The following is a 25,455-nucleotide window of genomic DNA, read 5'->3' as shown; positions in this document are numbered from 1 at the left end:
GGACCACGTCTTTATTCCAATATGAAGTGCATTGGTTACAGATTGTAGATGGATGGGGGGGGGGTCATTCACACTGCAAAGAGGGGACCAGGAGACACCGAGGCAACAACACTAAGCAGTGACAGATAAATATTCCATCCTATGTCATAGAAAAATATATTGTTTGTACAACTTTATCTATATTTCAATCTCATTCCGACTTGAACAACATCCATCCAAAATCTTCTATGCTTACTAAAAAAACAAAAGGGTTTGGAGATCGTTATTTGACAGGCGCTGCCAGAGTCATACTAGGAAATACCGCCATTGTGGGTAGGGCTATAGGTTAGAACAGTAACGGGTGAAAATCATAGAAAAGATAAGGGCTGCATCTGCAATAGATTACTATAGCCTAGAGTTGTAGGATCTATATATTAAAGCCGTATCAGCAGTTGATTAGAATATCCTGGGTTTGTCTTATAAATCGGGGTAGTATCTGCAGTTCATTACAATATCCTGGGTATATAGGTGTTGTATCAGTAGTAGATTAACATGTCCTGGAAATGAAGGTCATGCAGGTTTGAACAGCATCGGTAATAGATTAGTGTGTCATGGCTGAAGGTCATAAAGGTACGGGCGTTAGATTAAAATATCCAGGATTTGTAGGTCATATACACTGATTGTGAAAACAATCCCTCCTCTAGAAGGAGTTGTCACAATGGACTGAAACTATGGCCCCCCAGACTGTCACACCAGCAGGGGGCAGTGTGTAGCTCCACAGCAGAGGCAGGATTGAGGCGCTCACCCAGAGGTCTCCAGACACGAACACTGCCATCGTCAGCGCCCAAACTAAACTTGGATTAATCGCTGAAGACAACCTGGTTCCACCTCGTAGCGTCCAGTTTCATTGTTTACGACATCACTGCAAACGGAGGCGACGATGGGTGTCAGAGGCCGAACAGGTAATTGAGGGCAGCGAGACCAAATGTCCTACAGGTAAGTGCCTGGAAATGGTTCCAACAGACACAGGGATGTAATGATGGCGCCTCCTGTCTCTGGATGGAGGACAACGGAACAGTTGGAGCTGCTGGTACTTGTTGGAAGATCAGACGCTCCTCTTATACTGGTGGTCTGTTCAGGGGTCCTGAGCCTGGTCACCTTGTGTGCCCTCACACATCCACTGGTCCCAACACCCCCTAACAGTCTGGACAGAATGGCCCGGTGGGCGACAGTTCATTGATACGACCATCCAGCTTCTCACATCCCAATAATGCGCCCCTCTCAGACTCTGGTAACTGGGTGAAATCTCTTCTCTGCATCGTAGATATGTCTAGTGGTCAACAAGCTCTACACAAGCGGAAGAAGAGGTCAATACACACAAGTAGCCTTTTATAGGCCAAGGGGGAAACCACTCTTAGGGCCTCCGGTGACAAGACCATTCATCTAATCACACCACAACTCTCGTCATTTACATATCTGCCTGAGATGGAACTGCATGCCGTGTTTTACAAAAAAAACAACAACTTTTTTTGGGGGGGGATTTCTTGTGACAAAAAGTGTTAATTGGCAGTGTATCACTAATCGATTAGTGTGGATCAGCAGTGGATTAGAATTACCTGGAGCTGTATGCCATATAAATTGGGGCAGCATCAGTAATAGATGAGCATGTGTTGGGTTTTTATAAGTTGAGGGCCTGTTCAAGAATCATATATTATTTTCAACGGGCGCATAAAAAACAAACGTTGCCCATGTGAATATAGCCTTATGCTTTGTTCACACCCAGTTCTTTTGCTGCATTTTTTTGAATTGTAGCAAAAATAGCTTAAAAATAAACCATGCAATTTTTTCAATGTGTGTTTTTTTTAACAATGCATGCCGAGTTTCTTATTTGCTTTTACTGCAGTTCAAAAAGGCAGCAAAAAATGCCAAGTGTGAACACAGCCTTTTAATTAGAGGCTATACCAGCAATAAATTAACGTGTCCTCGTTATGCAAGTTCTACAATTGATGGTGGTCTTGCCAATTGATAAGCATGGCCTGGGTATGCAGATCATATAAATTGGGGCTATATCAGCAATCGATTAGCATGTCGTAGTTGTGCAGGTTGTATCAGCAGTAGATTAGCATGACCTGGGTATGCCGATCTTATAAGTGGAGGCTAGTGGCCGTAAAAATGCCCACAGAAAAAGGTCCACGGCCATTAATGCCCACATGGAAATTTCTCACATGGCAATTTGCCCACATGGAAAGTTGTCCACATGGACAAGATAAGTTAATTAAAGAGGTACAATAACAACAGTTACTTCAGTTTATTAAACAATCATTTCAGACATGAAGAAATAAAGTTCTTTACTGTAAATTAGCCTATATCCTTAAATATTTAAAGGTTATGGAAATCTTTGTGCATCAATAAAATCAAAACACACTAATACTTACTAAGTCCCTGCAGAAAAAAATATGCACTTATCTGTTTTTTTGCTTTGAGTTTCAGTTGTCATGCACTTAAAATGCCTTATATGTGCTTTGCGTCAAGTCCTCCACTGAGATTTGTGAATGAGGAGTGGTCAGCACTGATCAACACAAGCTCAGCTCCCCCTCCCCTCTGTCAGAGATTATGTAGCCATGCCCACTCAATACTATACAATGTTCTCCATCTATCTCCTCACTGTTTCACTAGTGGGAGAGAGATTGATGCTTCTAGAACAGATACGGTGCAGTTGATTACAACACAGTGTTATCTCTACATCAGATGAAATGGTGAGAGATCAACTCCACTAAAAGTGTCTAATTGTACTATGATCTGGATGGAGAGCAGAGCGTAACAAAGCAGTACTAGAAGGTGGAGCATGCTGTGGTATGAGGGCTGGTGAGATGATTACTATCATTCCACACCGTCATAAAGCCCTCTGTAATATGATTTTTCCCTCCAGACATATCACAGGGTTTTTTTAAATTCCCTTTTTTTTACTAATTATGACTTGGAGTGACTGTAATAAACAATAACATATAAGTTTTCGATACATGGCACAGCTCTGTGTGGAAGAGTTTAAAAATTACTACATGCTCATTTATTCCTGTCACTGTAGAAGGCCCCTGATTGGTCATGTCTCACAAATTCCTCACTGTGTAATGTGCCCCCCTCACAGCATGCTCCTTCTGGTTTAGAAGAGCAGACTAAGGGTGACTACCCACTAGCGTTCTTTTTCCACTGCGAATTCGCTGCGTTTTTTTTTTTTTCAATTGTCAATGGGACTTTCTAATGTTAAAAACGCAACGCAACTTGCGTTTTTGGTGCGTTGCGTTTTTAACATTAGAAAGTCCCATTGCCAATGGGAAAAAAAACCACAACGAATTTGCAGCAGAAAAAAAACCTGCTGATGAGGACTACGTATATCGGCTCGGCGTGAAAACCGAGCCGATATACGTTCGTGTGAATCCAGCCTAAGGCTGGGTTCACACAGGGCAGATTTATTGCGGTTTTGCCGCAGAAGAACTGCTTCTGCGGCAAAACCGCTTCAAAGGTTATTTTTGTCTTGCGTATTTTCCGCGCGGAAAATCCACAAGCTTTTTTTTCCACAGCGTTTTTTTTAACTTTTGCAGCGTATTTTGGTGCAGATTTTGCTGCGTCCATAGAGGTCTATGGACAAAAAAGCGCTGCGGAAAAGTCAAAAGAATTGACATGCTGCGTCTTGAAAAACCACACCGCAGCTGCATTTCCGCACTGCCGCAGTGAGAACAGCTTTTTGCCGAAACACATTTGTACTGCATTGCACTGCAAACGCAGCGGTTTGCCGCAGTGCGGATATGCAATGGCAAACCTTGGCAGAACCGCAGCAAATCCGCCCTGTGTGAACCCAGGCTAAGGGTGGAGCTGTCAATGTACTCTCACTAATGGAGTTTGCCAATGCTGTCAATCCTCCAATCTGCCTTGAAAAACAGTACAAGCACAGAAACTAAACCATCAGAAATTTTTAATGAAAACTAATGACAAAAAGTCTTCATTTCCAAAAACACATTGATTAAATAATAAAAAAAAACTAGTGCAAAGGTGTACACATAGTTTCAGGGGCGTAGATGAAGACTCGGGGGCCTGGGTGCAGAGTTTATCTTGGGGGGGCCCCCCCAACTTCTCTTAGCTCCTTAACGCAGAGTCATAACTTGAGGCTCCTGGGCCCCAATGCATAACCTTTAACAGGGCCCCCAACTATAATGCTTTATTCATAGTACTGGGCTCCCTATGTGGAGAAGAGAGGCTTTATGGACCCCCTAAGGGCTCTTGTCCTTGGGCGATTGTGCACAGCGTTCCCCGCGGGGATAATCCGGCTGCGGGGAACGCAGTGAACGCTTTGGTGCAGCCCCCTGTCCACGAGCGGAGAATCATAGCGATCCTCTCCTGCGGGCGGCAAATCGTGGCATGCCGCGATTCTCCGCTGTGAGCCTATCTGTCAGATAGGCTCACTGCAGAGAACTGACAGTTCTCTCCCCTGCTCCCGGGCGGTGGAAAATCGCTAAAGATATTCCGCAATGCCCGTAGACAGGCGGCTTAAGGCTCCTCTGCCCGGGTGCAACCGTATCCCTTCCATTCACTATAGTTACGCCAGTGCATTGTTTATCTTCCACCTTCTGATAGTCTTGTACAGTCTATGTAATACAGTGCCTTGTACTTCCTCTATTTTATCTGAAGGAAACTGACGGTGCATTAGCCAGTGCTAATTTGTGGCACACCAGGTCGCTCTGCCATCCATCAAACAGAAACCACACGGTGGGATGACTGCAGTGGAATAGGGAATTAAGTGCATTGTAAAATCTGTTCCAGGGCTGCATCATGATGATTCCATATTTTTATAGGAAACTGAGGATCTCTACCAGCTGCACCCTCAATATATGCAGAAGGCCCTTCCCCCTCCCAGCTAACACAATACTCTGACTGCCAGTGTGCTCAATATTCCTCTGGGCACTGGTGGCTGGCTCCCATCGCCAAACTACCAGAGCTGTGTACCACATACCACCCTGTGTCTGTGTGGCAGGAGAAAGGAGTTTGAGAGAGAATGTTTTCTTCAAAATTTCTTTTGACTCCTCCTTGGGCCACCCTCTCACAGCTGGATGCCCTAGGCAGGTCCTCCCTGTGCCTAATGGCAATTACAGTCTTGGTGACATGATGGTCTTTTTCTCACTTGCTCATTTAAAATAACATGTTCTGAGTACAGATAATGTACTACATATTAAATGCAGTCCTATATAACACCACAGATAACACAGTGATAACTCTGTGAGTACAGATAATGTAGTAGATGCTGCCTGCTGTCCCATGTAACATCACAGATAACACAGTGATAACTCTGTAAGTACAGATAATGTAGTAGATGCTGCCTGCAGTTCCATGTAACACCACAGATAATATACAATGAAAGCTCTGAGTACAGGTAATGTAATAGATGTGACATGCACTCCTACCGTATGTAACACTCAAGATAACACAGTAATAACCCTCTTAGTACAGAGAGTAATTATAGATACCTTTTGAATCACATTTCTTGCAGCTTTTCCCTGAGCGTGTGCTGGGCTGGATGGAGCAGTCATCAGGAGCAGTATGTGATGAGACTGGACTATATCTATCTATTGATGATAATAACAGACTTGCACAAACATGGATCCTCATAACATTTGCGCTAGGTCAACCCAAAATCACAATAAATTTCCATATCATGTTAACATTTTTACCTTGCACCTCAAGTATCACAGATCTATACGTTTGTGGTGCTGCAGTGATGCAAAAACGTGTGGGCAAATTTCTCTGTGGGCAACCTTACTCATGAGCAAATTTCTTTCTGGGCAAATTTCTTGTGGGCATTTTTGGCCATGGGCTTTTTCCTGTGGGCATTTTTCATGGAACCGTGGAGGCTGTATCAGCAATAGATTAGCATGACATAAATGTGCAGATCATATACAATACCACATCCGCCTCAGTGCACATTGTGCTTTTACATGTCAACCAAGTTTCTGATGCCTACCTATTGTCTCACCAGCTGTGTATTGACTACAGTACCCATCATGCTTTTGCCTCTTAATTAAAAGTGCATTATGGGATTTGCCACTGGAGAACATCTGCAGAGCCAGAGGTTGTCCTCCTCTTCGCTCGCTTCTCCGGCTGCTTCAAGCTGTGTTGCTATTGGTAACTAAGTGCATTGCTTTAACGACATATGGAAAAGAGGCATTTAGAAATGACTCAAATAGATCAGTGCAGCTTTGGAGTCCCTGCGGCCTCTGACTCTGGGATCCGTAATTAGCTTATTATGACTCAACCTTCATTTGGCAGAGTGTTTCATATTTTTAAGACTTTATGTATAGACGGATCAAGACAAGGGAAAAAAAAACAAATTCCAGCAAACGAAGGGGATGGGAGCTGGACAGGCTGCCTGCCATGTTTTATTGCCACTTTTTTGTGAGTCTGGAGGAAGGGGGTAAAAATTGTGCCAGAAAAATAGTCTCTGTGTTTGCAATCCTGTACAAGATTAATGACATCTACTAAGATCAGTTACGAGACTGAGGGTTACAGTGGATCTTCCGAACTGATCTCAGGCTCAGATCAGGTACGCACAGGCATCCTGAGACTTTGATCTGCTCACTGGTGACCACAGTGTCAGAGTCTGTCTCCAAGTGTAAAGGTGAGTTTTTTATTGTCGGCATACGGTCTGTATGCACTTTGCATTAATTATGATCGGCCCCAGATCCTTTTTGGATTTGCATTGTTATGTCCAGCAGTCAGGGGATCTAGATATTGAATGTATGTGGTTGGTTGATGAATTGATATCTAGCTTGCACCGCACACTGTAGTAAAGTTGTTCCATGGCTGAATTCTATAAACTTTTACTCTTTGTACAGTTGCTAGAAGGGTTGTGGATGTATCCATACTCCTAGGTTGCAAGACCCCCCCCTTATTCTTGAAATGGGTCATTTTTCATCTTCCATACATGGTGATACCAGATCACTTTCCTCACGCTACAGATGAAATTTGCCTCTGTTCTTCCTGTTCTCCTTCTGCGTCACCCATGAGGGGCTGACGCTTTTTCAACTCTCGGTGGTACTTTGCCATTAGAGAGGCATAGATACACCCGTAAGCTGCTGCCACCACCATCATGATGCAGACCACACCACAAACAACTCCAGCGATAATCACAGTGCCGATAGCTCGCCGGACGCTAGCAGGACGATACCTCTGCCTTTGAGGACAGTCTGGACTTGGTTCTGGCTCTGCATGGGTGGGGCTTGTTTTAGTGCAAGGTGAAGCCGGCCTATCAGCAGGCCCTGAACTGTTCTCATCCTCTAACTGTGAGCAGTAGCTGAACATCTCCACGGGGACCATGCGTATGTCCCGCCCCCGCAGCTCCTTGGGAAGTGTGCACTGCAACTCGTCGATCTTCCCGCCTGTAGATACAATCAATGGGAAGAACTGTTACCAGATGCAGGCAGTTTATGAAACTGCAATGAATAAATGTAGCAGATGAAGTAGAGACAATGACTTTCTGCTGGATGAGAACGCATCGTATTGTGATAGACTGCAGAAGTAATTATCTCCAATCACAGGGACAAGCAGGTGTTTGTACAAGACAGTGGAGGCATAAATCTCGTAAGCAAATGCAAATATAGAAAAGGCTTATAACACCTGTACAAGTACCATAGAGGCAAACCATCTTACTTCTATAGGCCCCTAGTGGACTACTAGCACCACCCTGCTATAATCCATGTTACTCATAGTTCCTACCCTACTCTCAGATGAGCAGCTGAAAGCTTGTGGACTTCAATGCAAAATCTACAAGAGGCCACTTCTTACTATTTATATAATAAGAACGAGAATCCGTGTCAGCCTCATACTCTTTGGGTTCATGCATGTGGATGAATTGTGGTGCTGCACATGTTTGAAGTTGCATAGGAGTCGCACCTATAAACGTCTACAGGTTCATACTGTAACTATTGTGGTGATACAGTACTGCAACTGGCCACTGCAGGGCTCAGGGAGAAATGGTGTCTCTGAGTGTTAATCAAGAGGACCTCAGAAGTTGTTGTAAAAGAGGAGGTGCATTTTTCAGCAGGTAATTTTGGAGCTCCTGGGATTCTGCCATCTAGTCTGAGAGAAGAGACTCCCTCTGCACAGCAGCCCAAGTAAGGGTAATGGACTTTGGTTATGATAATGTGAAATGTGATGGCACTAGGCTTGTGACTTAGGGACAAGTATACTGTATAGTTAGAGGCCAGCTGGCCAATTGTTGATTTATGTACCGATGTAATGTAAAGCGTGAATTTCTCTGATCTATTGTGGTGATGGAATAAATCTGGCAGGTGTCAGATAAAGAAAGTTCTGGTTGTCAAGTGAGTTTCTGAGAGTGACCAGGAGAAAGGAGGAGAAGATGGTGGTCCTGAGTTGTGACTAACACAATGTCATACTATGTATGCCTACGATTTCATGAGCACTTCTAGACAATACCCTCTATGGTTCCGTCCTGTGCTGCATATATGAGCCCTTATAGCTACACCCCTGCTAAACCCCATAGAGGTAGTCACTCAATAATGTTCGTCTCCGCACTTGCTATATCCTGTACTACCATAATATTAGGTACAATAGTGGTATAAACCTTTGCAATTAAAGTGATTCTGTCCAGGGACTAGAGGATGGAGGAGTATATTACATGTACTCGATCTTCTCTTCTGTCTCTCAATTGTGCCACTTCCAGTTCAGCTTTCGGGGTGCAGCCATTTTCTAACTAGACTATGCACTGCTCTGTGATTAGCCAGCGCTGATCACATGAGCTGCCTGGCCAATCATAGAGCAAGTATACTGCGTTAGTACATTGGTAGCATTAGACTACCATGTGTTATTAGGTAGTCTAAAGATGGCAATGGTCATCTTGGCTGCCCAAAAACTGGACTGGAACCAGCAAAATGGAAAAGATCGAGTGCAGGTAATATACTACCTCCACCCTCCGGTCCTAAAACAGAACTTTGTCCCAAAACCAAAGGATCACTTTAACATCTACTGTCTGGTCAGCTTTTAGCCCTACTAGATGGCAGCCATTGTAGTGGAGTCAAATATTAGGACTAAGTAAAGAAAGGTGCATAGGGCAAATGGCACATAAAAGCTACATTTCGGTTGCACTTGGCCCTGATGTGTGATACTTTGGTCAAGTGACACGAAATCTCCGAGCTGCAGTGGAAATTCACAGTGTCACTCGTTGTCCTCGCGAAGGTTGGTGGCTGGTTTTAATATGCTCCAGCAGAACTTCTGGACAGAAGTGTAACTGGAAGTTCCTGAACCAAACACAAGTCTATACCAGGACCCCCCAAACTGTCTTTATCCAACCTCTTATCTGGTAATAAGAGCTTTGGGCTGCATCAGGAATAGGGTGCAACAGCTACTTCTGCACCCCTTTATACCATCCACACCCAACTGAACAAGAATAGATGGTCCAAACCCCAACACTAGTTCGGATGAAACTCTTGAAGTCATGGCTTACCCCGGTAAGAGAACCACTCCATCCAGTGCTTGAAGTCTCGGAGGTTGCAGTCACACTCCCAGGGATTGTCTCCGAGCTGAATGTTCTCCAAACTGCTTAGAGGTTCGAAGGTCATCCTCTCCAGACTCTGCAATCGATTGGAGCGTAAGGACAACCAACGTAGAGTTGAGAGGTCATCAAATAGTCCCGAGGGCAGCATGGACAAGAAATTTAGTGAGAGGTCCAGTCTACGAAGCTGCGGCAGTCCATGAAGGAGGTCACGCTCAATGCTGCGGATGCTGTTGTTGCGCAGGCGTATCTCTGTGAGGTTGACCAGTTCCCCGAACACTTGTGGTGGCAGCTGGTCCAGGAAGTTGTTGGAGAGATCCAGGCGGTGTAGGGATGTCAAATTGGAAAACGGGCCTCCAGACAAGGAGCTTATTCGGTTATTGAGCAGCAGGAGGATTCGGGTGTCCTGGTGGATATCTGTGGGGACAGATGTAAGTCCTTGTCCGCTGCAGTCCACCTCCATGCTGCTGCTATTACAGGTGCAAGATGGGGGGCAGGAGAAGAGGGATGAGGCGACACATAGAGACAGCGAGCAGACGAGGACTGGAGAAGAAAGGAGATAAAATGATAATGTCAGCTTGGATGCAAGATATGTCATAATGATAGGGTTACAATATCTCCTTAAAGGGGTTTTCCAGGACTTAAGTGGGGGTCCAAATCCCGCAAACCTGCTGATCACACATTTAAAAGAGATGCGGCACTCAGGTGCTTCTTCTTTGGTCATGTAGTCTTTCTGCAGCTCAGTCCCAGTCAAGTGAATGGGATTGAGCTGCTGTACCAGGTAACACCACTATACAATGTACAGCACTATACCTGGCTTACAATGAAGAGGCCACAATGCTATTGCCGCTTCACACAGCTGATCACTGGGAATGCTGAGAATCGGACTCTCACCAATATAAAAAAAAATATATAGGAAAACACCCTTAATTGCAGATACCACATCTTTTGGACAAAGTCTGATCACAAGGGGCTGACTGCTGGATCTATGCACAGGGGCTCACAAACTTTCACAGTTCTTTAATCATAGGATTCCATGGGGGTCTGTGACCCTCCTCCCTACTGATTGCCAAAATGACTTGTCAGTAGATAATTAGGAAGGCTTCCCCTTTAATATTGCCTACAATATAGTCAGAGTCTGAAAAGCATCTAGACCTAGTCTGGCTCACACAGCTGGTGAGCTAGTTACAATGTATCAGTGCAGACATGAGCTAAACACAGCAGCAACAACTTGTCTCCAGTCCTGGCTTTTACCTACGCTAATACATTGTAATACCCTCTCAGCTGTGTGAGCAAGCCCAGATCTGCGTGAAAATACATCCTCTGGATGTAAACAAGAGTATTTCTATTCACTGACAGCAAGAAGAACTCTTGAACATGATAAGAAATTAAATCAAAGTTCGTTTGAAACTTTCAGAACTTGTCATTTATGATGATTAATCTTTATCTGCACAAGACTGGAAGACCCCCTTTTCTTTCATGCCTGTCATCTGTCACACTTGGAGCAGCTCCCTCCTGGGATGTTTTCCCTGAATGTTCTCAATACACCTCAGCTTAGCCCCCGTTCTATTATCTGCTGCTCATCTGCAGCATCCTACCTGTTTTTATGCTGCATATTCGTCCCCTGTTTGAAGCTATTTTTGAAGTTTTTCTGAAGTTATGAACGCCCTCCCCCTAGATCCTGCAGTGAACGGAGTGATGAGCTTGTAACCGCAGGACTGAATAGCTGCCAGCCATGGCCTAGATATTGGGGAGACCTTCCCACTGATGGAAGGGTAAAGTTACTGTACAGCTTCAGTACAGATGGGCATAATTGGCTTTTGCCCAGAATGGCCTAGTAATGCAGTGGTCCATCCTCTATGTCCGTTAGGTGCCTGATTGTTCAGGACTGTTGGAGATCTGGCCGAGCACAGCCCGGCTGCAGGGCATCTGGCCGAGCACAGCCCGGCTGCAGGGCATCTGGCCGAGCACAGCCCGGCTGCAGGGGATCTGGCCGAGCACAGCCCGGCTGAAGGAGGTCTGGCCGAGCACAGCCCGGCTGCAGAAGGTTTGGGCAAGTGGCCTGGCAGTAGGTGATTTGGGCAACTACCAGTTGTAGGAGATTCGAGCGAGTGCCCAGCTTGTTGTGACTGAATAGCCCCATACAGTAAGATGATCCAGGTATGCATGTTGCTGGGGACTTTTTTGTTTTGAATGCACCCTGACAAGCAGTTGTTCCCCCTCTTTCTCCAGTGGGAACTCTGAAGCTGGCACTTATGAGATATCTCTCTGCATGACAATTATGGGGGGGCTTTATGGCTGGAATTGATAAGATGTCTCCTCCTGAAACTTGTGAGCTTCAGAGGCCCTTATATTTTAGGGGCTTCTGTGACAAGCTTTTATGGGATGCGTCTGGATGGAATTTATGGAGATTATGTAGCTCACACTTATGGGGCCTTCTATGGCTACTTTAATGGGGTCTTCTGTGCCCGACACTTATGGGAAATCTTTGGCTGACATTGATGGGTGCTTCTCTGGGTAGAACTAATGGTGGCTTCTGTGGCTGAAGCTATGGAGGCTTTTGTAGCAGACACCATGGAGGCTTCTGTGTTTAACAGTATGTGGGTTCTGCAACAAATATCAAGGGGGCTTCTTTAGCAGACAGTATGGAGGCCTTTGTGGTTGACACTATGGGGGCTTCTTCAGCAGACAGTATGTGGGCTTCTGTGGCTGACACTATAGGGGCTTCTGTGGCAGACACTTTGGGGGTTTGTGTGTCAATCTAGGAGTTGGATTACTTTTTATTATCCAGTTGTCAGAGCCTGTGTACAGGAGAAGTGCACTCAGCTGACGCAGACCCTGGCATTGTAATAGTGTTTCTACAAGAAGACCCCTGACTACATGCCGCATGTCTCCTCATTCCCTACAAAACAATCACTCATGATATAAAATGTATTTCCAATGACAAGTCAATGAGCAGCTTCGGGGAGTCATGAATTTCCATGTTAATGTACCCGGCGCTGTCTGCCCTTGCTCCCTTATGTTTCCATCAAATAGAAATTTCCAATTGGGTGAGAATCATAACTGGCAGATTTACAGAGTTTGCAAAAAGTTGAGCTCATAGAGTGGGAGAAAAAGAATGCTAAAGCCCCCTTAAAATCTGCTTCATTACATTATACAACCCATAGGGGATGTCGCCCAGCTTTCCATAGACACTGAATGTAATGTACAGCTACATCTACTACTGAAACTCATCCCCACTGTGTTTAAAGGTGCTACACTGCTGTACTAGACAGAGTCTGCAGCCATGGGTGGTGCTGTTTTTGAAAGTAAGCAGCCATAATTATCTAAACTCTAAGTTTTAAGTCCAGAAGCGTTACCGCATTCCTCTTTATTCTAGGAGGTGGTGGGGATCTTAGACCCCCAACAGTGTTACCCATTCCCACATATGTTAGAAGATATGTACATGTGGTGTTCCCCTTTAATTATTCCCACCACTACTTGAGGTCGCCAGGTAAAAAATCTCGAGGATCAGATCTCTGATGCGTCCACAATGACACAGTGTTCAGGATCTCGCACAGCGGGGTCATTAATAATGAATCTCTCATGGAAAAGCGAAACGTGTCTTATTGTTTACAGAGGCCGGAGCTGCTTCTCATGTAACAGACACTTGCACCGAATAAGCGCAGTCCTGGGTGGCCGCGTCTCCCTTGAAATCTACCCCAATCAGTGTGATAAATATTTAGTGAGATCTGTCGCTGCTGCACTGCTTCTTGTATACAACAAGATGGAGGGAGGAAGTTACTCCTCCCCTGATAATTCACCAGCGGGAACGGCGAATGCCAGCAAAACTATGTATGGCAACTAGCAAATATTTAATCTACAGTGGCAGTCACAGTGCATATACATGACCTTTCTGATCCTGAGTTACATCCTGTATTATACTCCAGAGCTGCACTCACAATTCTGCTGCTCTTGGAGTCATTGTGTACATACCCTACTTATCTTCTACTGATCCTGAATTAAGGGCCATTCACATAGGTCGAATATCACTCAAAATTCATTCAAACGAACAAAAAATAAGCGATAATCATCCAGTGTTAAATGCAAAAAAATTATTTACTATTTGTTCACTTGATTTTTATGCTGACTGAAAGCAATAATAAATATCGCTGGATCGCAGGATTCTTGCTGCATGTAAACGCTCCCCCCTCCACATAGAAGGTGAATCGTTGAGCAAGAAGCCAGCGAGAAGCCCGTTATCCAGCACTGACATAAGCTCTCGAACAGTCGTCTAAATAGGAAATTACATCCTGTATAATACTCCAGAGCTGCACTCGCTATTCTGCTGGTGGTGTCACTGTGTACATACATTACTTATCCTGTACTGATACTGAGTTACATCCTGTATTATACTCCAGAGCTGTATTCACTATTCTGCTGGTGGAGTGTACATACATTACTAAAGACCCTTTTACACGTAACAAGTGTCAGAAAAATGATGCCCGACACTCGTCTCCTTGTATACTCGCTCCTCCCCATTCACTGTAAGCAGCAGCCGTTTAGTACTGAAGGGCTGCTGTTTACACTGAATGATGGTGGCACGGACTTTAAGCATGCTTAAAACTTAACTACTGGACGACTCTCGTCCAGTCGTTCAGTTTCTGCATGCTCTTACACGGGACAATTATCGCTCAAAACCCAGTGAGAGCACAGTGTTTTGAACAACCAGAACGATAATCGTCCCATGTAAAAGGGCCTTTATCCTGTATTGATCCTGAGTTACATCCTGTTTTATACTCCAGAGCTGCGCTCACTGTTCTGCTGGTGGAATCACTGTGTACATACATTAAGGCCTCATGTCCACGGGAAAAAGAATTATTCAAATCCGCAGCGGATCACCTGCACGCGGATCCGCACCCCATAGGGATGAATTGACCACCCGCGGGTAGATAAATACCCGTGGATGGTCAATAAAAGTGAATTCAAAAATTTCTGGAGCATGAAAAAAAAAGGACATGCTCCATTTCGTTGCGGGTCTCCCGCGGGGACGGCTCCCGCAGGCCTCTATTGAAGCCTATGGAAGCCGTCCGGATCCGCAGGAGACCCGCGCCTGAATTAAACTCACCTGCTCCGGGCAATGCAGGTCTTCCTTCCTTCGCGGCAGGATCTTCTTTCTTCGGCCTGGCGAATGTGCCCGGCACATGCACGCAGCTGGCGTGCTGAGCACATCCGCTGGGCCGAAGAAAGAAGATCCGGCCGCGAAGAAGGAAAGACATGTACGGACCGCAGCAGGTGGGTTTATTCTTATTTTAATGCCTCATGTCCGCGGGGCAGGATGGACCCGCTACAGATTCTCCATGGCTGATTTACACACAACGATTATCGCTCAAGTTTGTTCAAAAGATGGCTTTTGAGCAACAATCGTGCAGAGTAAATGCTCCCATTGTTTGCTTTTCTGCCGAATGATGAATTTCATGTGAGCATGAATTCCATCGTTCATGATAGCAGGGACTTATCCTGTACTGCTTCTGAATAAAGGCCCATTTAGGTGGGATGAAAGCTGGGAAAACAATGGTCGACCGTCGTACTCGCTCCCTTGCTGTTGCACGGGAGCTAGTATCGCTGGCTTGCTCCGAGCGGCCAGCAGGGGGGCGGGGAGGCTGCAGGAGATCTCTCTCCTCGCGCTTCCCTGCCCCTCTCCATTAACTTAACATAGCGGCTGCTCAGTACTGAACAGCTGCTATTTACACTGAGCAGCATAAATGATGGACGATGAGCTGAACGATGAGCTTTAATAGTAGCCGTTCAGTACAGAACGGACGCTATGTTAAGTGAATGGAGAGGGGCGGGAGAGCGCGAGGAGAGAAATCTCCTGAGCCGCTCCGCTGTAAAGTAATGATACGCGCTCCTGTGCAAAATCATGTGATCAGGTACTTGCAAAGACGAATGTCGGGCATCGTTTGCCTGACATTTGTCCTATCTAAATGGGCCTTTACATCCTGTATTATACTCCAGAGCTGCACTCACTATTTTGCTAGTGGAGTCACTGTGTAGATGCTTTACTTATCCTGTACTGATCCTGAGTTACATCCTGTATTATACCTCAGAGCTGCGCACACTCTTCTGCTGGCAGTTCATCGTTCCTGCTCCTCACCTGCCTCATGCTCCAGTTGTTCACCTGCTTACACTGCAGTGGCAAAACGAGAACATCAAAATAATAAACTCCGCTCAGAGTTGTAAACTGACGCAGATCCTGTATTCTATTCCAGAGCTGCACTCACTATTCTGCCGGTAGAGTCACTGTGTACATACATTACTTATCCTTAACCGCAAGACCTGAAGACATGCATTAAGCAGAGCCTTGCTCAGTGAAGTAGCTATGGGGAAATACAAGCTTTGTTTCTTGATCCTTTTTTCCTGAATTTAAGCCATGCCTCTCTACAGGTTGTGTGTAGTATTGCAGCTTGACATTATTAATCTCAATGGAGTACCAGCTACCAATACCAGATACAACCTACAGGTGTGGTGTCGCTATAGAAAAAAAAAAAAGTTGCCATGTTTTTTGAATCTATTTAGTGACATGAGGCAGTGGGTGGGGTTGAAATCTACAAGCTCCTCCTCTGCGTCTTAGGGGTGGACCATATTTTGGCACAGTTCCCCTACCCTCTATGAATCATTCAGCAGAGTCATAAGGGGTCATTTTTGCTGTAGCTTTGACTCAAGGGCTTAGGTATAGGGAACGTGCCAAAAAGGGATGAAAGCCCTGGCCTATTAGGCATCATAGGTGGAGGCCCTGTTACAGATTTTGCATTGGGGCCCCGGAGCTTCGGTCACATTACAGGTCATCATTTGGGGGAGGGCAGTTATCTTATACGGCCCATCCAGGTAACAGAAAGTGCCCCAAGGAGGGCAGAAATAATTGGCCATTGGTATATATCGTGCCTCACTGTTTTCAGACTTCAACTTTTCCAACCTGGATGCCCGGGAATGTCCGGTAATAGCCGCGCCAGGCTGTGTGGGGCACCGCCGGGTCAGGGTGGGGAGCGGCGATAATAAGCAGTGCTTTTAATTTTCCTGCGAATTTTCCTATTTAACTTCAAAGTGGCTGAAGTGAGACGTATGAATGTTTCATTAGATAAATGATTAGCAGCTTCTCCTCAACGCTTCATCTTTCCTCTGGGATACAGATAAATGCGCCATACTGAAGGGAGACATACAGATGAAGCGTTCCGCGATGTAACCTCTTCAGTGCCAGTATCAATGGGAATGCGGCATGTTTTATATGACATATCCATATCTACATACCATAATAGCAGCCATGGACCTGAGAGAGAGGGATGGGGTGAGATCTCAGGGCGTCTCATCTCAGTCACTGCAAGGGGGGAATTAAAAGGGTGGAGCAACCAGCACAGGTAGTGGAGCCCCATTTTGACTTGTGGGGCCCACTCTCGGAATGTGGCTCATTCCTACCACTCACATCAATGGAAAGTCCACCGATGAATACCATTATTATAGCTTATCACTTCCATCATTTTACACTAATTGATTGCATAATAATTTTCTGGTATTGAGCTCCAAATCCCCAGCACAGAGTGAAGTGATCAAATTCTGTCTTCCTGTTGCCACCACTAGAGGTAGCTTACTGTAGACTATGTTATTATTGAGACAAATGTACAATCAGTATGAGCTTACCCTGGTGGTGAGTGCAGGCATACAGGATTTTATCACTTTACTGTATCTGTGCTGGGGACTTGGAGCTTTGTGTCAGAATAGCAGAACTCCAACCACTTGAAAGATCTATTAATAAGTTAATTAAAACAGAACGACGGACATCCTGATATTAAAAACAACCTGGTGTTAAAGGTAAAGTTTAACTCTAATTCAGTAGATACATATACAGTGAACAAATCTTTATTAATACCCCTGGCCCTTTATTAGAAATTCTGGCACTTGACTAGATAGACCCCCTAGCCCTTGATTAAAGACTTCCTCACTCTCATGGAAATTCTCCCCGTGACCCCAAAGTGCAGCATAAAATCACGTGACAAGTTTTCCGTGGATCAGTTTCAGTGTGCATCCACAGTAGATGGGAAAATCCAGTGATTTTGAGCGGCTTCCAACAAGGCCTGGACATCGGTTCTAGACAAGCCGGGGCCAGGATGTCACTGTCAATAATTTGCGGTTTTCTTGTGTAACAGTGCGGAAAGTATACTGAAAATTCTGTGATTGAGGAAAAACATCCAGCGAACGGGGATCCTGTGGATGGAAACAACTCGATACCGAAAGCGGTCAGAGGGGAGTGTCAGGAATCATTCTGACCAAGAGGCGCTGCACAGTTAGCCGAATAGAACACCGCTGCTCCAACTAACATGTCCAAGCTGTTACTTAACACGAATCGGCTATAACAGCAGACGGCCATTTTCAGCACCATTTTATCTAATAGAAAAAAATAGGTGAGACTCCAGTGGGAAAAAGAGCACAAAACGTGTATCACTGAGCAGAAGAGAAACATCTCATAGTCGGATGGATCCCGATTGCTGCTGCACCGTGCTGATAAAAGGGCAGAATTTGGTGTAAGCAGCATGAATCGCTAACCCCTTCCTGTCAGCTGGTCAGAACATGTCAGCACCTCCATCTAATCTGCAGCAACTACAAGAAGCTTCCTGTCCGCAGGGGTGGATATTCCTCCAGAACAATTTCATCACCTAGTGGCATTTACACTGTGATGAATTGCTGCAGTTCTGTAGCCCAAAGGAAGGTACAACATGCCAGTAGATGGAGGCTAATATTGTGGTTATTTATTGTATAATATACACTCCTTGTCAAATAAGTCCCACCCCTAGAAGAAGTTTTCGTTTTGCTACAGAACTCTGCATGCAGTTCCATCTCTAAAAAGTGGTTCCCCCTAGGCCTATAAAAGGCTCTCGGAGGCTCCTTGTGTGAAGTGACCTCTTCTTCCGCTTGGGTAGAGCTTGTTGACAACTAGACGCAGAGAGTCTGAGAGGGGGCGCATTATTGGGATGTGAGGAGCTGAATGGTCGTATTGACGAATTGTCCCCCACCGGGTCGTTCTGCCTAGACTGTTAGGTGTTGCAACCAGTGGATGTGTGAGGGTACACAAAGCGACCAGGCTCAGAACACCCCCTACAGACTACCAGTAGCGAGGAGCGCCTGATCATCCAACAAGCACGAGTAGCTCCAACTGTTCCGTTGTCTGCCATCCAGAAACAGGTGGCGCTATTGTTACAACCCTGTGTCTGTCGGAACCATTTCTAGGCACTTGGCTGAAGGACATTTGGTCTCATAGCCCCTATTACGTGTACAGCCTTTTGCCTCTACGTTAGAGGCGGCTCAACAGGATACAAGAACCTTCATGCCTGCCTGTATCACATGCTGTATCCAAGCTAGAGACCGTACAACAGGATACTAGAGCATCCATGCTTGCCCATATCACATCTTGTATCCAAGCTAGAAGCGGTACAACAGGGTACTAGAGCCTCCATGCCCGCTTGTGACATCCTGGCCCTGGCTTGTCTAGCACCGATGACCAGGCCTTGTTGGAAGTCACTGAGATCACTGGATTTTCCCATCTACTGTGGATTCACACTGAAGCGGATTCACGGAAAACTTGTCACGTGATTTTATGCTGCACTCTGGGGTCACGGGGAGAATTTCTGCCTGTATCACATCTTGTATCCAAGCTAGAGGTGGTACAACAGGGTACTAGAGCCTCCCTACAAGGGGTCAGTTCTCCACAATAAATGATCCTTTTGCTCTGATATTGTAATCACTTATATCAACGTTACAATCACACAAAGAAAGTTTCACCTGACAACTTCTGGGGGAGGGGGGATGTTACTGACAATGAGGGTGCATTCACACGAACGTATATCGGCTCGGGTTTTACGCCGAGCCGATATACGTTGTCCTCGGGTGCAGGGGGGGGGAGGATGAAAGAGCCAAGTGCAGGAACTGAGCTCCCGCCCCCCTCTCTGCCTCCTCTCCGCCCCTCTGCACTATTTGCAATGAGAGGAGGCGGGACGGGGGCGGGGCTAAAGTCCGGGAATTAGCCCCGCCCCCGTCCCGCCTCTCCCCATTGCAAATAGTGCAGAGGGGCGGAGAGGAGGCAGAGAGGGGGCGGGAGCACAGTTCCTGGCCCTGGCTCCTCCATCCTCCCCCCCCCTGCACCCGAGGACAACGTATATCGGCTCGGCGTAAAACCCGAGCCGATATACGTTCGTGTGAATGCACCCTGAGTGTGTAATATATATATATATATATATATATATATATATATATATACACACACACTGTTTCTAGGGGAGGGGATGTTACTGACATTAAGTGTATATAAATACCATAAAAATTCCTACTTTGCAAAATATTCCCGTGAGTGATAGCGAGATACACCACCATCTTAGACCTCTGCTTCCCTCCTCTACAGTCGGCAGCTTTGGAGTTAATAATGAAATACGTGTGAAATAATGTCGCTATTTTCGTACATTGCGGGCTATTTATACGGTGTAGGGGCCTCATGATAGCAGCTACTGCCTCTGAATATAGAACTGCTGCTACTGTGATGAACAATCCAGGGGAGCACTAACATGGTAACACCCCTCCCTACTTCCTCGGGGTCCTACATGACTCTTAATGAGACATCATGGATGCTGCGTTTATGACTTATGGCTGTTGTGCTTGTTGTCTATTACACTTTCTATGTTGCCTATTTCTTGGTACATATGAAGACTCTGGTTCTGTCTTATCTACGTCCATCACACTTGATGAATAGGTCTCTTACTATAGGGGGCGCTGCTACATTAGAGTCAATGAACATAATATGCTGCTGCCAAGTGGCAGAAATCCTTAACTTGTAGGAAATAAAGTTTGACGCCTCATCCTCCACCACCTGGCCGAGTTGTTCATTCTAAGTGGATCATGCAAGGGTTAAGGAAACGTAGCTGCTTTTTTCTTGAAACAAAACCACACCCGTCTTCAGGTTGTGTCTGGTATTGCAACAGACCCAACCTTTCTCTGTGAGCTTAAACAGCCTGAACTCCAGACTGATAGATGTTACCTGCACTGATACATTGTAGCAAACAATCATCATAGAGGATTGTCTAGACTGGATACTTCTGCAGCTATTGTTTAGGTCTGGACAGGTTCACATTCACTGACCATAAGCAGAGATGTTGAAAATGGTGAGGAATTGAAAAACAAATTGTATGAAAAAGTTCCAGAACTTTGCATCAATCTTTGTTATTAGACTTGATAGACCCTTTAAGTCATCCACCTCTGTACGGTGCTTCCCTAACTTATTTGGTGATAAGTAAACCCCGCCCTCAATCTGCTCCTCCTCTGAACTTCTTCCATATGTAAACATCTGAATATCCATCCACTTACATGAGGTCAGTGCCCATCTGCAGGGGAAGCGTCTCCGTGGCTCCCGCATTCTGCTATTGCGCACCTGCAGCGCTGGGAGTCTCCACCTTTACATGGGTCAGGCTGAGCAGGGTGGTCCGGGCTGGAGGCTGGTGGGACACAAGAGACAGACACACAGTCACACAGAGTGCATACAGTGCAGACTGACACTCCGATGCCTCCACCTGCTGCTCCACCCTCCCGTAACATCTCCCATTCACACAGAGCAAACTGGCTCCACTACAGGATCATCTTTCTGTAGGGGAATTACGTTTTGTACTTGTTTAAACCTGTCAGGAATCAAAGATCCTGTCCTGTATTCTCCTCGAGGGCTGCACTCACTATTCTGCTGGTGGAGTCACTGTACATACATTACTTATCCTGTACTGATCCCGAGTTACATCCTGTAGATCTTTTTACTATAAAAGTGAAAAACATAACAATAAACGGAACATAAATATCGCTCACTTGGCATAAGACAAACATAAAACAAAAACAAATTATCACTTGAGTTAACTGGACTTTGCCTTACTTCAGGACAAAGGAACAAAAGCAAAAGGTCCATCTGGTCCAAATAATACATACAGCACACTACACTAACCTGCACTCCAAAACTATACTCACCAATACATATACGCTACATACTACATATAACAATAAACCCACATGTAAGAAAACATATCCCTAACTCACAGGATCCAGCCTGAAATCCCAAAAAAGAAGAAAGAAAACTTGACTAATAACCGAAGCAATTATATAATAACAATAATGCTAACAACAATAACAAAAGTAATAATAATAACAATAAGAACAACCCAATATCTTTTTTGTTTTTTAAATTTTTATATTTTTTATTTCATTTTTTTTTTAAATTTATTTATTTATTTATAGCCCACCAACTAAAGAATAAAACCTTACATAATCCTAAACTAACCCTATACCCAGACCAAACCACCACACACCCCAAACAACCCCCTACGGTGCAGCCTGGGAGCCACGCCTGCATCCCAAGTCCATGTTCAATGTCTATATCCAGGACAAGCCAAGCTGCACCGCATACACACACCCTGCCCGCCACAGCCTGAGGGCCACGCCCGCACCAACAGTCCACGCCCAGTGTTCATTGTCCAGGACGTGTCAAGCTACGGCTGAGGCATAAATCCCCCCCTCCCCCCAATAAACCCCCAGCCAACCTATCTACTACCCCTAACCCTATATACAAAACAAAACATATAACATCTCTTATACTACATAACTACAAACCAACACTACATATTAATACCCGAAAGCCTGAGGTTCAGTTACCTGCAGCCGTACATACCTTATTTTTGACCGAAAACAAAAACTCTACTAGTGTCACACACAGCCCTCCACCAGGACTGGATATGATAAGCCGGGCACCGACCAAATAGAGAAAAACTATCCCTATAGTTAATCTGTCCCTACAATGTCCCTACTCCTTCCCTAAAAATTACCCTACCTCTCCCTATTCTGTCCCTAAAAAGACCCTAACAATAAGAAAACTGTCCCTAACATTGACAAACCCTCTCCATAGGAGAGAGGCCTTAGTCGTACCCAACCTCTCATAATCCAGAGAGCGCACCTTCACCAGGTCACCCAAGAGGTTTCTATTCACCTCATCCACGGGGTGGATTTTCTCTTCCGTCGAAACTAAACACCGTGCATTCCAAATGTGAAACCTGACCACTAGGCTGACTAAGAATAAAGTGCACCAGTCCCTGCCACCAAGGTCCCTGAATGCCCCATAGACCCATTCCGCATACGAGAGGCGTGCCAACCTGGGCCAACCAATGGAGGCTCCCACCCGATTGTACACCTCTGTATTAAAGGGACACTGAAGCAGGAAATGCTCCATGCTTTCCAGTACGTTGCTGCACTCCTGGCGAGGGCAGCCCCTATCCACCAGAGGTCTGCTCTTCAAGTTGCCCCTTATATACAGTCTCCCGTGGAAACAGCGCCAAGTCAAGTCCTAAAACTTTGAGGGAATCCTGTCAGAATTCAATAAACGTAACCCTCCCTCCAGGTCCCGATTTCGGCAGTCCTTGAGCGCCAGGGGCTTCTGGAAATGGGTCAACAGAACCCTCTTATCGAGGAGTTTCCTCGACAGAGTTCTGATCTCCCACATCCCCAGACCCCACCGACGTATCATCTTCAGAACCACGGTAGCGTAAGCCGGAAGATGCCCATGCGGCGTGCGAAGATCCTTCACTCACCCTCCTGTCTCCCATTCCTGGAAGAAAGGCCGAAGCCATCCCCAACAGGAGAATACCCACGGAGGAGCCCTCTCTTGCCAGAGGTTGCCTATATTGATCTTAACAATGGTGTTTATGAGAAACACCACAGGGTTGACCATAGATAACCCCCCTAGTCTCCTCGTGCGATATGTGACATCTCTCCTAATTAGGTTCAACCTGTTCCCCCACAACATTAGGAAGAACAGGTTGTAGACCTGGGTCCAGAGAGGCTCTGGCAAAATGCATACGCTGCCCAGGTAGATGAATAAAGGCAGCAGGTATGTTTTGATCAGGTTAACCCTTTCCAAAAGGATCAAAGACCAACCCTTCCACTGGGCCACCTTCTGAGTGGCACCATCGAGCCTGACCACCCAATTTTGCATGGCGTAGTCTCCCCGGCCAAATTTGATGCCGAGAACTTTAGCCGAGTCCTGGGGCACTGGAAGGGTGTCCGGGAGACCAGGTGTAGGATCTCCCCTTCCTAACCAGAGACTTTCGCACTTATCCCAGTTGATGCCGGACCTGGATGCTTCTGAGTAGCGATCCACCTCTGCCATCACGTACTCTGCCTCCCCCCTCGAGGACACAAAGACGATGACGTCATCAGCGTACGCTGCCACCCTGAAGGCGGCTTCCGGCACCACCCGATCCATCCCGACCCCCGCCATAGGCCCGCCATCAATCCTCCTAAGGAAAGGATCAATGGCAAACACGTACAGCAAGGGGCTCAGAGGACAACCCTGATGGACGCCAGACCCAACCTCAAATGGGTGGCCGACCCAATCGTTCACTAGCGGGAAAGTGTCACAATGTCCTGAGCCAATTGACAAACCCTACTGGCAGGACATACCTCAGAAGAACAGACCAGAGGTACTCGTGATTAACCCTATCAAACGCTTTGGCCTGATCCAAGGACAGCAGGTACCCCTCCCAGTGACCAGCCCTACCCTGCTTCACTGCCTCCCGGACACCTAGAACAGCACTAAAGGTGCTACGGCCTGGAAGAGAGCAATACTGGGTGCCCGAGAGGAGCCGGGGTGCAAACTTGACCAGCCGATTAAACAGCACTTTTGCCAGAACCTTCCTGTCCGTATTGAGAAGCGCTATGGGACACCAGTTCTCAATACGGCTCGAGTCTTTACCCTTTGACAGAAGGATCAAAGCCGACCTCCTCATTGACGTAGGCAGAGTGCCCGAGGAAAGACACTCATTGAATACCTCAGTCAAGAGGGGACTCAAGAGGTCCTTGAAGGTCTTATAATACTCGGATGTTGAACCATCCGGTCCTGGCGATTTTTTTGAGCGCAAGCCCATCAATCGCCAGTTTAACTTCCTCTATGTTGATCTTCTCTGTCGAAACATTAAGGGAGATGTCATCCCCTGGCTCAGAAACCGCTTCAGCCAGGAAAGCCGACATCACATCTCGATCTAGATCCCTCTTTCTCAAAAGGTGCGAGTAGAAGGATCTGATGACTTCCAGAATCCCTGATCTGGACCTGTTCAGAGATCCTGTACCGTCGATCAGTCCAGTGACAACTTTACGATTCACTGAAATCTTGCAGTTTCTGTAAGGGTCGGGCGAGTGGTACTTCCCGAAGTCCCTCTCAAAAACCAAAGATGCGTGCCTATTATACTGCCACCTTTTGAGCAAAGACTTCACTCTGGAGATATCCTCTCGGCTACCTCCAGTTGAGACGAGATGTTCGAGTTTCCTCCTCAGGCCCTGATAAAGACGGTACTTACTCAGGCTCCAGAGGCTAGAGAGCTGGCGGAAGAACCTCGCCGCCCTGATCTTGAGCATCTCCCACCACTCTGACTTACTGCTACAAAGATCCAGTAATGGTACCTGGTTCTGCAGAAAATCCTCAAAGGACTGTCTTATCTCTGCTTCCTCCAGGAGTGATGAATTCAGCCTCCATAAGCCTCTACCCATCCGGGGGGTCTCTGCAACATTCAGGGAAAACAAAATCATACAGTGGTCGGAGAATTCCACCTCAACAACAGAAACTGGTGAAGAGATGGCTTCCTCCTTCAAATAAAACCTATCTATTCTAGACCTGCTCTCGCCTCTATAATAGGTGAAACCCGCATGGCCTGGGTTGTGCCGGATGTGAACATCCACCAGGTGAGCTTCGCTAGCTATGCTATTAAGCGCGACGCTATCATAAGTCAGCTTGCCTAGGGAGCCTCCCCTGTCACAGGTCCTCATGACTGCGTTAAAGTCACCCCCAAAGATCACGTACCTAAAAAGGTACGGCTTGATCC

General features: G+C 46.1%; 2 protein-coding genes across 5 annotated transcripts in view; one reads left to right on the top strand and one right to left on the bottom strand.

The window, feature by feature from the left end:
- The window catches only part of CACNA2D4 (calcium voltage-gated channel auxiliary subunit alpha2delta 4), a 251,480-nt gene that overhangs the window by 168,502 nt on the left and 57,523 nt on the right, over positions 1–25,455 (top strand). The gene's annotated exons all lie outside the window — the stretch shown is intronic.
- Positions 7–25,455, bottom strand: part of LRTM2 (leucine rich repeats and transmembrane domains 2) — a 61,062-nt gene continuing 35,613 nt past the window's right edge. The window contains exons 1-4 of one of the 3 annotated variants that reach the window (XM_066590963.1): positions 25,037–25,119; positions 20,918–21,045; positions 9,488–10,078; positions 7–7,403 (exon numbers count right to left, since the gene is read on the bottom strand). In XM_066590963.1, coding sequence (XP_066447060.1) covers positions 6,973–7,403; positions 9,488–10,078; positions 20,918–20,966 — 1,071 coding nt within the window. In that variant the 5' untranslated portion in view covers positions 20,967–21,045; positions 25,037–25,119 and the 3' untranslated portion in view covers positions 7–6,972. Of the gene's footprint in view, positions 7,404–9,487; positions 10,079–20,917; positions 21,101–25,036; positions 25,120–25,455 lie in introns of those variants that run through there. The other 2 variants (XM_066590964.1, XM_066590962.1) reach the window with 2 other exon arrangements.

The sequence above is a fragment of the Eleutherodactylus coqui genome, chromosome 2, assembly GCF_035609145.1.
Source record: "Eleutherodactylus coqui strain aEleCoq1 chromosome 2, aEleCoq1.hap1, whole genome shotgun sequence".
In the NCBI taxonomy this organism is placed as follows: domain Eukaryota; kingdom Metazoa; phylum Chordata; class Amphibia; order Anura; family Eleutherodactylidae; genus Eleutherodactylus; species Eleutherodactylus coqui.
This window is presented reverse-complemented; position numbering and strand designations above follow the sequence as displayed.